At 53.3% G+C, this 13,438-nt stretch overlaps 1 protein-coding gene across 1 annotated transcript in view; it reads left to right on the top strand.

Moving 5' to 3' along the window:
• The window catches only part of PLXNA1 (plexin A1), a 241,253-nt gene that overhangs the window by 126,251 nt on the left and 101,564 nt on the right, over positions 1 to 13,438 (top strand). The window contains exon 8 of the mRNA XM_077821410.1: positions 6,519 to 6,633. Coding sequence (XP_077677536.1) covers positions 6,519 to 6,633 — 115 coding nt within the window. The remainder of the gene's footprint in view (positions 1 to 6,518; positions 6,634 to 13,438) is intronic.

Here is a 13,438-nt window from a genome sequence, read left to right as displayed (position 1 = left end):
GAGGGTGTGAGGGAGATTTCCTCCAGTTATCAGGAGTGATGAAAGCTTTTTAGTTGATAAGTGACGAGGAATTAAAAATGCCTGAGGGTGGGAAGCAGGAGAGAGACTGCACAGATGGCAGCATGCTGCCGAGCAACCTGCCACTGCATCGGGAACAGACAGTCATGACAAATGGACACTTCAGGAGAAAACCCCGAACATGTAGTACAGCCTGATGCTGGGCAGAATGCGCTTCTCTCAAACATACAGCAGAGAGCGCGGGCTCTTCCATGTGCTTTGTCAACACCAGGAATCCAACTGGGCCAGTTTGCCGTGATTCATTGAACCAGTACGTTTTACTGCTAGAAGTGTCTCCTCTCTAGAATCTCAGCTTTCATTATCTCCTCTCTAGCACTTGCTTCCTGTTCTGAAGGTTGTTCTTCATAACAACAAGTGCGAACTAGTGCAGTGGTGTCTGAGTCTGCAGACTGCCTGAAAAGTGAGCTCTGGGAGAGGTTTCAGCTTACCCTTTGAAATGAATATGGGATTATTAGTTCTAAAACCTAATCGTGATCATTTACATTTCAAGGCAGCTAACTGTTTCACTGCTGATCACAGCGTGCAAGGAGAGAGAGGGACAATCAGATATCATCTTAATTTGCAGAAAGGAAGATTAAGGTTAGATATTAGAAAAATCTTTCTATCTGTAAAGATGGTTAAACACTGGAACAGGCTTTCTAGGGAGGTTGTGGAATCCTCATCATTGGAGGTTTTTAAGAATAGGTTAGACAATCATCAGTCAGAAATGGTCTAGTGATACATAATCCTGCCTCAGAGTACAGGGGTGGACTAGATGACCTCCGGAGGTCCCTTCCAACCCTAAATGTCTATGATCACAGTGATACGCCTGGTATGACAATGTAGATGATAACATGGTTTGTACCATCTGGGTCTCATTACGGTATCATGAATGGGAGAAGCTTAGGCTGCAAGTGGAGTTTAGGAGAGTAGAATTACTAATTTATTGTCCCAATCTGACTCCTGGACTTGCCAAGGAAATATTGCTGAATAGAGGGGAATTGGAATTGGAATTGACTAGGGTAGGCAAGGCTAACACATGCCAGAACTGTGTTTTAACTGCTCGAGTTTAGGTTCCCTAGTGCTTGTGTTCTAGCTGCCATATGTTTTATCTAGAGTTTGGCCAGCCAGTCTCTGTTAATGCCACTGTACACTAGGGGTTAAGTAATAGTGACCGTAATATAATTAAGTTTGATATCTTCGTGGTGGAGGGGAATCCTAGCAAGAGGTAACAATGTCCTGCAGAACTCCAGGAACCGGCACTTTAAAAATGGCTCTCTTAGGTTAGAAGGAGCCTAAAGGGATAAATTAGGAAATGTTAATCCCTGGAGGCTGCTGAAGAATAGTTTATTAGAGTCACCAGAAATAAGTCTATTCCCTGGCAGATGAAGAGGAAGCCAACAGGCCAGTGAGAACCCAGTGTGGGTAAATGGTCAGGTACACGAGTTCACTCCAGCCTACAGTATAACTGGGGATGCTGGAGACCTGAGTTCCCTGTAAACTGCGTGGCACCCTGTTTGGTGCTGCGCAGGTGCTCAGGGAACCCGCCCGGGGACCTGCCACGGCTGGGGAAGGAGCACCCTTCTCCCGGCCCCAACCTAGCCTGGCTCCCAACCTGCCACGGCCGGGGCGGCCCCCCAGCCCCAGCTATGCTGCCGCCTGGACCTTCCGAGGCTGGGGCGCCCCTATCCTGCCCCTACTGGCGGCCCGGCCCTCCCAGCTCGAACCCAGCTGGGGGGGCCCAGCCCGAACCCCGCTGTGGCCCAGACCTGTTGCAGCCGGGGTGCCCCACCCTGAACTCAGCCCCGCCCCGGACCTGTGGGGGTGGGGGGAGGGGTGCCTATCCTGCAGCCCCAGAGTTGCCTTGGCAGAGAGAGGTGCCTCCCCCCCCCCCCACCCACCCAGGTGCTGCTGTGGGGGGGGAGAGCTGGGGGGAGTCCTCTCTCCCCACTGTGCCCCAGAGAACCCTCCTGCACCCCAAACCCTTCACCCCCAGCCCCACCCTAGAGCCTGCAACCCCAGCCAGAGCCCTCCCTCCCACCCAACCCTCTGCCCTAGCGCTAGTCCTGATCCCCTTATACCCAGTTCCACCCCAGAGCCTGCACCCCCAGCCAGAGCCCTCATACCCCTGCACCTCAACTCTCTGCCCCAGCCCTGAGCCCCCTCCCACACTCTGAAGCCCTCGGCCCCACCACATAAATTTTGTTATGTGCACTGATATGAAGGTGAGGTGTCACACATCACCCCCATATTGGTGCACATAACAAAATTCATTCCGCACATAGGTGGGAAAAATTAGAGGGAACCCTGAGACTCAGCCCAGGGGAGGCTGGGAGAAGGGAGTGCAAGATGATTAGGTACACTCATCACTCACCCCCTACCTCCTCCTCCTCCCCCCCCCACACGGCTGGAGTGCTCTGTCTCAGAGAGGAGCTCATGGCCTTAGTGCCTTGGAGGATCAAGCCCCCAGTGTGGGGCTGTTCCTCCCAATTCAGGACTGATGGCAACTTTAGAAGAGGTCTGGAGGCATTAGGCCATGACCTTAAAGAGAGAGGAAGAAAAAACTGCTTAGCCTTGAAGTTAACATGGGAAAAGGCTAGGTATAAGTCTGTGTGTGGGACACAAATCCCTAGGTGGAGGAGTCCTCTTTGGTCCCATCAGCTCCTTGAGCAGGGCATACCCCATATTCCCCAGTGTTTTTGCAGCCTCATTTTAAATGTCCAGAGTTATGGAGGCTTGAGAGACTATGAAACAGCCTGAAAAATCTCATGGCTAGGAGGTGTTTCTTCATATTCAGCTTGTATTTGCCGGAGCTCCATTTCATCCTCTTATTTCTAGTTATACCACTGGGCCACCCAAACAGTCTACTCTGCCCTCAGTGATGACCCCGTCAGGCGCTTGTACCCATGAACCCCCTTTGACCAACCTCTCCATGGATCCTGCTTTACTGCTTGGATTAATTGCCAGTCCCCACCACCCCGACAGCAGATTTGTCTGCCTCCCAGTCCTTGCTTGAGGGACGTTAGGCGCAATCCTTTTGCTTTGTTGTTTGTTTTTTTTTTCCACACCACCCCATCAAAGCTACTGGAGATAGGAGGCTACAGCTGTGCTTTTAAGTTGAATATCTGCAGCTGAAATAAAATTGCATATATTTGCATAAGGAGCATCTCAATTAACATATTTGTGGGTAAAGCAACAAGGGCTGTTCATTTGGAAGTGAAAACGTGAGCGAAACATGGAAATGACTTCAGCCCCTTTGCAAGCAGCTTAATTAAATATTTCCTTAGCGTGTGCGCATGGATTTAAAAAATATACTGCTGTATATGTAATGGGGTGTGAAACTCGAGAGCAAGGAGCTCTGTCCCTGCAAAGCCCCAGGTGTGTGGATTTGAACAGAAGCTGCCTGCACCTAGATCTGTCTGACCTGGCATCTATGTCACACTCACCATCCTTGTGTTATCCCAGCTCCTCTGAAGTGACAGCTCGGTGGGGGTGGGGGAGAAGGAATTCAGCGTGATTCCTGAGTTGGTTGGAGCCTCCTGTTTGGGAGGCGTTCTGTTTCCTTACATTGCAGATCTAGGCTCTCCCCCTCCCATTCAACTCCTTCACCGCTCTCCCTGCGAAAGCCCCACAGGGGGGCGCTGTCATGGAAGCCTGACTTGTTCAGAGCTGGGGTTCAAGGATAGCCTTTCCACTCCAGGCAGTGCACCGGTCTCACTCCTGCCAAGGGCCCTGTGTACCTGAGGGTGTCTTTGTGTTTCCATGTAATTGCTGGGGGCTCAGCTCTGCTCTAGTGGGGACAATGGCAGCAGAACAAGCCCTTGGTTGGGGTAATCTATGCTGTGCTGCTGTTCTTTCCTCCCTCTCGGTCCCCCACCCCCGCGCTGCTGCCCATCTCCCAGTCAGCAGGCTGGGTTTGGTTCCATGGGACGCTCTTGCTTCTTGTGAGCCTGGCTTGAGAGTGAGAGTCCTGGATTAATTTAGGGCCTTGTGGGGTTGTGACAGCGCCATGTCCTGATGGAGCCCGTTGTGGCAGCTGTTGTGGTGTCAGGACTCAAATGGTGCAGACCTGAATTGTACCCTTCCCAGTGGAGACACGCCCCATGCCAGTAAAGCACGGAGCTCCTTGGTGATTTGACCCTTGAAGCAGGGATCGTGTCAGAGACTGTTGGTTGGTGTCACTTAGAGACTCCCTGTTCATTTACTTACTCTGCGCTAAACAGCTATTTAACAACCACATTAATACCTGGGTGATGGCTTAGAGCTGGGATTCTGCCTGTGTTGAGCCCTCTTGTGATGTGAGATCGCCATCTTTACTAGAAATACTCTGTGTCGGCTGATCCTGGACCTGAACCAGGCTGTTAAAGCACTTCTGAAATGTGTCTTACAACAGGATGGTGGCCTTGTCTAGACAGGAGAAATGGTGTTTCTGAAGAACATATTAGCTGGCACATTTTAAACAAAGTGCTGTTTAAAAGTGTATTAACACCAAGTATAGACAGGGTTTAACACCTTGGCAAACATGCTAGCTGGGTGTGATCAGACCTAGGCCACGTGAATATGTAGCAAGGCCAAAATACCATCAGGTTAGTAGGATTCTTCCCAGGTCAACAATCCGGGGGTGGTTTATAATAGAGCCCAGGAAGTGTCAGCAGACAGCCAGTCCAGACCACGAGAACCTGGAGCAGGATCGACAGCTAACACAAATCCAGCAGCACTTGTTGTCCCCCGCAGGGGGCTTCAGCATGAGCTCATTGCCGCTTCCCACCATCCTCTCTGTGTGGATCAGGCTGGTATTTCACACTGAATCCCTATGCCCAGCCGTGGGGCCAAGGACACAGTGCGGACTATTGCACCAGCCCCAATGCTATGGTGGGTGGGTGAGAGGGGCCCCGTGCCTTTCCAGTGCTGCAGGCTTGGCTCGCTGCTCAGTTTCTCCGGGAATCGGCTGACATGCTGAGGCAACTCCAGGTCTCCTTTTCTCGTCCAGCTCTAATTACGGTGCTTTGGAAGGGCTGCAGTTGTGCTCTTTGTGCTCAATAAAAGCTTCCTGCCTGCCATGTCTGTATCCTACCAAAGCAGGCGTCTCTGACACAGGGACTTCAAAGTAGAGGAGCATGGCTCGTGGGATCAAACAATTGTGAGCATGGGCCCTGGGGAGAGGCAGAGGAGAGAGAGGAAGGGGGGCTGAGAGAGACCCACACAGCTAGAGAGAAGGGGGAAACAAACACACACACACACAAACACACACACACACAATCAGCCAGAAGGAGACAGAAAACCATGGGAGGGATTGAGACACACACACAACCAGAGAAGGGGGTAGGAAACACAGGCATAGCCCAGCGAGTGACTGAGGATGTGGGAGGGGGCCAACAGAGGGGGTCACACACATTGCATTGTAAGCAAGTGAAAGGCACTACAGTCATGAAATGTTAATCTGACCCAACCTTTGGCCAATTATAATTTTCCTCTGAATGAATGTGCATTAATGCAGTAGGCTTTTTCTCCCTGCAATGGAGGGGCCTTGTTCTGACTCCATTTGCTAAAATTGCCTTTCATAAAACCAGAAATAAAGCTCACAAAGTGTGCAATTCAGCCCCCTCATGAGCAGGCGGGAAAGGAAGGACCCAGCGCTGCCAAGTTAGAGAGAGGGGTCACAGCCTGCAACCGCAGGTCCCCTGCCTTTGACCACGTGGCATGTGTCATCACAGCATGTGTTATGACAGGGGGGCAGAGGAGGAGAGCAAGGCTGGGGCAGGGGGAGGAGCAAGAGATGCTGTAAACTTTGTATACAGGCTCGGGAGTGGATGATTTGGCATGGTGAGGGGGCTCCCCTGTTAGAAGCCAGACTGACCTCAGGGTCCCAGGGTGGTGCTTTGATGTAGGGAGTGGAGGGGTGACTCTGGTGGGGCCTGTCACCCCTCTGACTGCACTCTGTCCCAGTGCCCGAGGGTGGTGCTAGGGGGTACTGTGCTGCAGGTAGTGGGGTGGGTGACATGGTAAAGGATGCTCTCCCCTCTGACTGTGTGCTGCCCCCAAGGTGGTGCTAGGTGGCTGTGTGCTGTACCAGATACAACCTTGTGGATAAGATGTGAAATAAAGACCCTGACCTTGCATGGTGATTAAAAATCCCATGGCACTTTAAGCAAGAGTCAGGATGTTAACCCCTATATGCTGGCCAAATTTGACTCTGGGTAATTCCATTCTGCCTCCCTAAATCCCCCCTGCAGGTTCAGTTGGAGCGTGAGTTTGTGCTTTCACCTCTTGTCCTAAATTATTGTATGGCCTAACGTTGCTATGGACTATTAATACAGCCATTGGCTTCCGCCCTAGAAGTGGCTGCATTTCTGTGGGTGGAGGAATGGTCCCTGTTGCGACTGTACGGCACTTTGGGACCATAAGAGATGGTGACTGCCTCACAGTGTTTTGATGCTATCTCACCGGCTCTCTCTCTACAGCTGCCTGTCCTGTGTGAATGGCTCCTTCCCATGCCACTGGTGTAAATATCGGCACATCTGCACCCACAACGCTGCTGACTGCTCCTTCCAGGAGGGGCGTGTCAACATGTCTGAGGTAAGGAGCCATAAAACTGCTGCCCCCGAGTCTCCAGCCACCTCCCATCTGCTCTGCTGTGGATTATGACATGGACTGTTTGCTGGCTTGCAAGGGAGAGATCTATAGAGCTGCAGTAGGGGAAAGGTACTTTCTAAAACTGTCCCTTCTCTGTCCCCTGAAACCTTCCTAAATCTGTGACGGCCTCAGGCCTGCAGCCCCCCAGCCAGGGCTTGCTCTTGATTTCTGTTGGCTGGGCAGTGATGGATGCAGTTGTGGGGATTTTCTTGGGCTGTTTCCCTGCCTGGTTAGCCCTCACTGGCATCGTCAGCATGTCCTGATGCTCAGTCACTGTGTGAGACATTAAGAGTGAGGCCTGGGGGGCAGTATGTCCATTACAAACCAGGTGGTTCCTCTCCTCCTCCCCCGCCTTATCTTATCAAGGCAGCTGCAAACCCACTGCCACTGAGACTGTTAACACCTTCGTGTGCTGCAGTCATAGGGGGCTCCCCAGTCATTTAATCGCAGTTACTTAGTGGAGTCAGAGACTTGTAGAAATTAGGCCAGACTTTCAACTGGCCTCCAACATTTGCGACCCCAGGGTGTGCAGGCGCAAATGAGCGTCACCCTGCGTATGTCTCACTACACCCGTGAACAGCTCTGGCCGCAAATGGAGTAGGAAATTGGCTCGTGAGACCGTCTCAGTCCGTTCCTTCAGGAGCCAGTGCCGGGCTGGTCCTGACAGCATGTGCTTTGTTCAGGCTAGCTCCGGATGGCTCAAGCAAAGGATCTGCCTTTTGAAGTAACTGGTGGTTTTGGGGTGGCCAGCTTGAAACGCCATTACAGGGGCCCGATTTTCAGAATGAGAGCATCTGCCCTCTCCAAACGTGTTTGAAGTTGAGCACCCAGCATCACAAGTCACTTCTGGACAGTTAGGCCAGAGCTCCCGCCATTGCCTGTGGGGAGTTTTCCATGCCCTGCCAGGGGAGCGGGGAGCGGCCACTCCCCCACTGAGCAGAAGTGGCGCCTTTTAAATTATTTGGCACCTTTTACATCTTTACTCACCTGGCAGCAGTCCAGGTCTTCGGCGGCGGGTCAGGGGGAGCGGGGATAAAAAACGGCGCCACCCCCTGGTTCTCACCCGGCGGCGCTCCGGGTCTTCAGCAGCCCTTTGGCGTCGGCTCCTTCACTTGCTCTGGTCTTCGGTGGCATTGCAGTGGCAGGGCGGGGGGCCTTCAGTGGTGGTGTGGTGCCAGGGCTTGTGAAGCTGCAAAACGAAAGGTGCGACCATTGACTTACGTGGAGTCAGGATTTCACCCATGCTGTGTTGTAGGCCTTCCGAATGGGACTCAGAGTTAATGCAGCCCATTTTATCTCTGGACGGTGGCCAGAGGCCCAGCAATGCCGGCATGTGGCTTCCTGCAGCGGCCCAATGCCTGCTTCTGCCCCCAAGTCTTCGTGGGCATTTGCACAATGTCACTAGAGCTGGGTTCAATGGGAATTTCCTTCCTGACCCTCTGTGGTGTTGCATTAATGCCCTGAAGCCAGCAGTTGAATCCCCCTTCCGATTTAGACATGCGTGGCTGCTGGCCTTGTTGTCGCGTGTTGCTAGCTGCTCGGCCTGCTGCAGAGAGCCAGTGAGTAATGAGGGTTTCTCTCTCCCCGAGGGTGTCTGTGTTTTCTGTCACCTGCCTCTAAATTGGAAGAAAAGGGCTCCCTTAAAAAGCCATGTGTTAGGAGCGCTCTGTTAAAAACTGCCACTTGCCTAGAACCGTTTCCCTTCGGCCCTTCCATCGCTTCCCCTTTGCAGCTTGATTTTGTCAGAGGCGGCACTAACCCTTCCCATGCTGGAAGCTTTAGACTGAGTCGCCAAAGGCAAGGAAACGTCTGCGTGGTTAGAGCAGTGACCCTTTGTGATGTGTGCGCTTCCTGGGCTCTGCGAGCCCTAACTGGTGCTTTGGGATGTTCCGGTGAAAAGTGCTCCGGACGCCCAGAGGCTGGTGACTGATTTGCTGTGATTGAACTGCACCTGTTCACCTTGTCCAGCGTCTAGCACTTATGCACCTGAATACTGTGGGGGAGGGGTGCCCTGCCCTCTGCTGCAGAGAAGAGGCAGCGCCTAGCTGTGATGAATTTCTGGGCTCAGCCAGAGTCTCTCAGGCTACATTGGCATGACGAGCTGGAGGAGACATACTCATGCTAGCTCTCACCTGAGCTAGTGCACTAAAAATAGTGTAGCTGTGGTGCTGCGGGCAGCCGTGGGTGGTGGCACAGGCTAGCAGCCTGCATACGTACCCGCGGGGTTCAGGAAGGTTGGTACGCGGGGAAGCTAGCACGGTAATGCCACTGCCCAGGCTGCTAGCACAAGTATGTCTGCGTGAACTGGGAATCATACCCCCCAGCTTGTAGTGTAGATGTAGCCTAAGTCCTGGCTTGCTGATACACTACAAGAAACAAGTACTTGTAAATACCTGAGAGAGGTGGTTTCGAGGTTGCTTTTAAAATGAGAGTGTTCCTGTTGGACTCAAACTGTCATAAACTCCTCCCCCCCCGGTATCAAATGGTGCTGATCAGCTTAAAAGCACCACCGCACTGCATTCTGGTGATTGCCTTGGCTGTCTGCCCCCAGAGATCGACCTGCCGCTTGCGGTTCTGTCTGATGGACACACAGCCCTCAACGTTAGGCACAGAAGTTAGCTCGCCATTCTGCGGTTTAGAGCCATCCTGTTCTGAAGGCAGGCCAAAGAAAGCACTTGCTTTTGGAGAGGCCTCTCTGGATTGGAGAAGGAATTAGCAGCACTGGGAAGTCAGGCCTCCCATTTGCCTTCCCGGAGTAATTAGCGGAGAGTGCTGGAAATAATGAGGCTTTCTGAGCACAATCCTCATCCTTGTTTTAGACATGGTGTGTGTTGTCCCCCTTCCATCTGGACACCTGTTAGGTGCTTTCCCCTTTCTCTGCTGGGGTATGGTACCAAGAAAGGAGCAATGGGCTCCTTCAGGGGGATGGTTCAGATGTGTTTCTTACTAAAAAAAAACACTTGGCAAAGTGACCTCGGGCACTTTTCTCCTGCCTGCCCATTAGTGGGGAGGCTGAGATCTGGCAGAACTCATGTCACATCAGGGATCCCAAGCTAGGACTGGGCCCAGGGAGCAAGAGAGAGTAAAGCTTGTACTCTCCCATGTATAAAAAACAGCTAAGATTTCCCTCTTGTTTTCCTCTCTCTGGGTTTATGAAATTCCAGCTGGCTCAGATACATTCACCTCCCCAGCAGAGGGCATCTTCCTGTAGAACCTAGTCAGCCCTCCAACTTGGGATAAGGCCTGGATTCACCAGAACATTGACTCCCACCTCATTTCACAGACTCTTTCCCGCAGCCACCCGTCCTCCACAGTTCTGGGGTCTTCCCTCCTGCCCTCTTCCCACCAGAGATGCTTGCTTCCTATCCGTAGCCATCCCTCACATATACCCCTTGGTTGGCCTTCACCCCCACATCAGCTATGGGACCGGCCAATAGTCTGGCTAGTTGACTCCCCTGCCCCTGTCCAGTTCTGCTCCCATGCTTAGGGTGAGCAGAATCTTCCTCTCAGAGAGCCTCCTCCCCATAACCATTGGGAGCCTTTCCTCTTCATCTCTTGCGGCTGGTGTCTCCTGAGTCCCCAGCACGGAGGGTATAGGCTGGCGCGCCTCTGGGGTAGCTGTGAGTTGGTTGGATGGATCCAACCATGCATGTCAGTGCAGCCTAGGTGCCCTCATTGGTATTTTTCACTTCCCTCTCGCTGCGTCGTTTCCACCGTGACTCCTGCCGCTGCAGCCGCTCCGGGCTGATGAGCGTCTGCTCGGCATTGAATAGGTCAAGCTCCCAGCGATGAACAATTCATTTTTCTTTCCCCCCTCTTTTGTCATTTCTGGGAGCCTGGGCCCTCCAGGAAGGAAGCAGAGAGCTGAGCAATTACTCATCCGGAGCCCAGCCATCAGCAGCACAATTACTCTTGTGCAGTGGCCGCTTACGTGTGAGGGAGCGACTTTATTTATGATAGGCCAGATCCTACATGCCTTACTCGTGCAAGTGGCTCATGGAAGTCAGTGGGCCTCCTCCTGCTGCTCCCACAGAAGTCAATGAGGCTGCTTCCATGAGCAAGGCAAGAGGACCTGGTCTTGTATGGCTCCTAATATCTCGGATACATGGTCTGGAATCAGCGAGGCCCAATAAACATGGAGCCCAATGATGCTGTTTTCCAGAGCAGCTGCACTTCAGGGCTCACATTTTCAGCCAACTCCAAAATCGCACCTGCAAACTGTACTGTCAGCACTGGGCATTCACAGCCCGTTAGCTACGTAACTCCATGTTCTGCGTGCGCACACTAGCTGTGTTTGCATGTGCAAGCCTCGGCAGGCAGAAGTTTGGAGTTACCTTTGGAGATATGATCCTAAAAGCATCTGGGAATATGCTCAGGCTCTTGTTTTGTGAGACATGGGCCCTTCCCAGAGGCCCAAGCTTGAGAACTGGCACCATGTGTAACTTCCAGCATGGATGAGAGCTGGCCCTGGCCAAACATTTGTGGCTAGACTCAGGCAGGACCTGAGCCTTGGAACAGCTCAGTTGAGGCCACTTTCACTTGGGGTAACCTCAGCAGATCCTGGCAGGGGTAGCGAAGTACTGGTAGACCGTCTGCCAGGATGTGCCTCCTGGCTGGGACCGGTGAGTCCTGCCGCTCTCCCTACAAAGCCTGTTCTTGTGAGGTTTTCAAATGAGAGCGGTTCAGACATAGATCCTGCTGAGCCCCGCGAGTGTGTAGAGGTTGCTGCTGTCCTCCTTGGTGCTGGGCCATCGCCTGCGGGTCAAATTAAGAACAGAGACTCAACCTGACCCCTGAATTTCTAGTCCTTTCTGGGTGTGCGTCTAACCCTCAGAGTTATTTTAAGCAGGGCTTGGTCTGGCTGAATTTCAGCTTGTCTGAGTGTGGCCAGTGAGGTAATGGAAATCTCCTGCCCCTTTTTCTTGCTGGTTTTCCTCTTGTACCTGCGGTGCTGTCATTGCCCAGTAAGCTCCCCTTGTAATCGGGCGCACTGCAAGGTGCCTGCTGCATGAGGCAGCCCAATGGGTGCATTCTACCCGGGCCAGTCTGGCACACTCAGCAGGGGAGCAGTGCATTCCCCTGGAGGCTCCTGGGCACTGGCAGTACAGAAGATGTGGTCTACATGGGGCATGTATGGAAATCTGGGCAGCACAGCAGGTGCTAGCTGGTTCATGAGGAGCAGGCCAGGAGGGATTGCTGGTTGGTAGGAGCCATCACTCATTGCATGTGTCCTTGTGTTTGTTCAGGGTGTGTCCGGGAACAGCCAGCACCCTGCTGCTTTCCTGCTGCCAGTGAGAATTAAGCCCCTGCCCTGAGGCCATTGGTGGGTTTCGAATTCCTGGGCTTTGGTTTCCTGAGGTTTAACTCCACATTGCTCTTTGACCCCCGGGCTTTCCCTAGGACTGTGGTGGGAGGGAAGGCCGTGATAATGGGCGAAGAGCAGGTGCTCCCATTTCCTGTCCCATTCCTAGCGGTGACTGGGGAATGCGATCGGGGAATGCAATCGGCCATTCAGACTGAATTATCTTTTAGTAAAAGGCTGTTCTGCGGAGACAGGGTCCTGTGTGTCTGCTGGAGGGGAGTTTGACTTGGAATTGGGGAGGACCGTGAAAGGCTTGTGTTCTGAAGGCTGCAATGATCTGTGGTGAGCTCCTGGGCTGAATGCAGTCAGCTCTGCCCCCAGGCCTGGGAGCAGGTGCTGCTCTGAGCTGTGGAGACCCGATCGGGCTTTGGGGTATCCCTGAAGCATTGGAAAGACTCACAGCTCCTCTGCCTTCCCTCAGAAAGGATCAAAGCCCCCGGGAGGAGGATGGCCTCCCTTGGGAGCCTGGAAGGGCCTCCTTCGGCCAGCTTGGGTGGAAGGTGTAGTCGGGAGTGACTCTCCAGGGCTACCAACCTGCAGAGCAAGAGGCTGGGGCTGGCAATGGGTTCAGGGTCTTCACTTCTCCTCCAGACCTTATGGCAGCATGCAGAGCCCTAACCACTGGATCCCCGGCCTGGCCTCTGCAGCACTGGCAGCCCTGAGGAGTAAGAGACCAGGAATGGAACCGGGCCCTTCTGTAGGATGGTGCACCCGTCCCCCAGCTACCGACTGCACCAGCCACCCACACCTGCAGGACAAGTCACCCCCTTCCCCCATTTGTCCAAACCATCTTACCCTCTGCCGTGTGATGCTCCAGTTAACCCAAGACCACGTCTCCTCAGGCCACTGACATGTGCTGTCCAGCTGACCCCCATCAGCTGTCAAAACTCTCCTGCACCTCCACCTCCAAACCTCCCAACTCAACCCCTTTCCCAGCCTCCCAGGACTACCCCTTCTCTCTTGGGAATCCAGATCAAGCCAGACTCCTTCACGCACTAATGCACCCACAATTCAGGGGAATTGGGGGTAGGGGACAGCCCAGGTCCCAGCTCAGAGCCAGCTAGGCCCAGAGTTGCTTTAAGGCAGGCCGGCAGACAGGGATCACAGCAGAAGGAAGGGCTAATTATATTGAAAACAGGGACCAGCCGGCGGGGCGGGGAGGGGGAGGTTTATTCACCCTAGTGGCTGTTCCAATCCTTCTAAAGGAAGATGAGGGCCCTCCACCAGTTTTGGGAGGGCACATGGTGGGTCCTTACTGAGGGGGAATGTGAGCTGAGTTGGTACCAACTCCCAGAGGAATTTGGGGTGGGTTGGGCGGGGGCTTCAACAAAGTCCTCCAGTGCATTTCCCCCAATGAGAGCAGTGGCTGTCAGATTCCCAGCTGCC

The sequence above is a fragment of the Eretmochelys imbricata genome, chromosome 7 (genome assembly GCF_965152235.1).
Source record: "Eretmochelys imbricata isolate rEreImb1 chromosome 7, rEreImb1.hap1, whole genome shotgun sequence".
Lineage (NCBI taxonomy): Eukaryota > Metazoa > Chordata > Testudines > Cheloniidae > Eretmochelys > Eretmochelys imbricata.
Note: the sequence above shows the minus strand (reverse complement) of the source record. Positions and strands in the feature narration are given on the sequence as shown.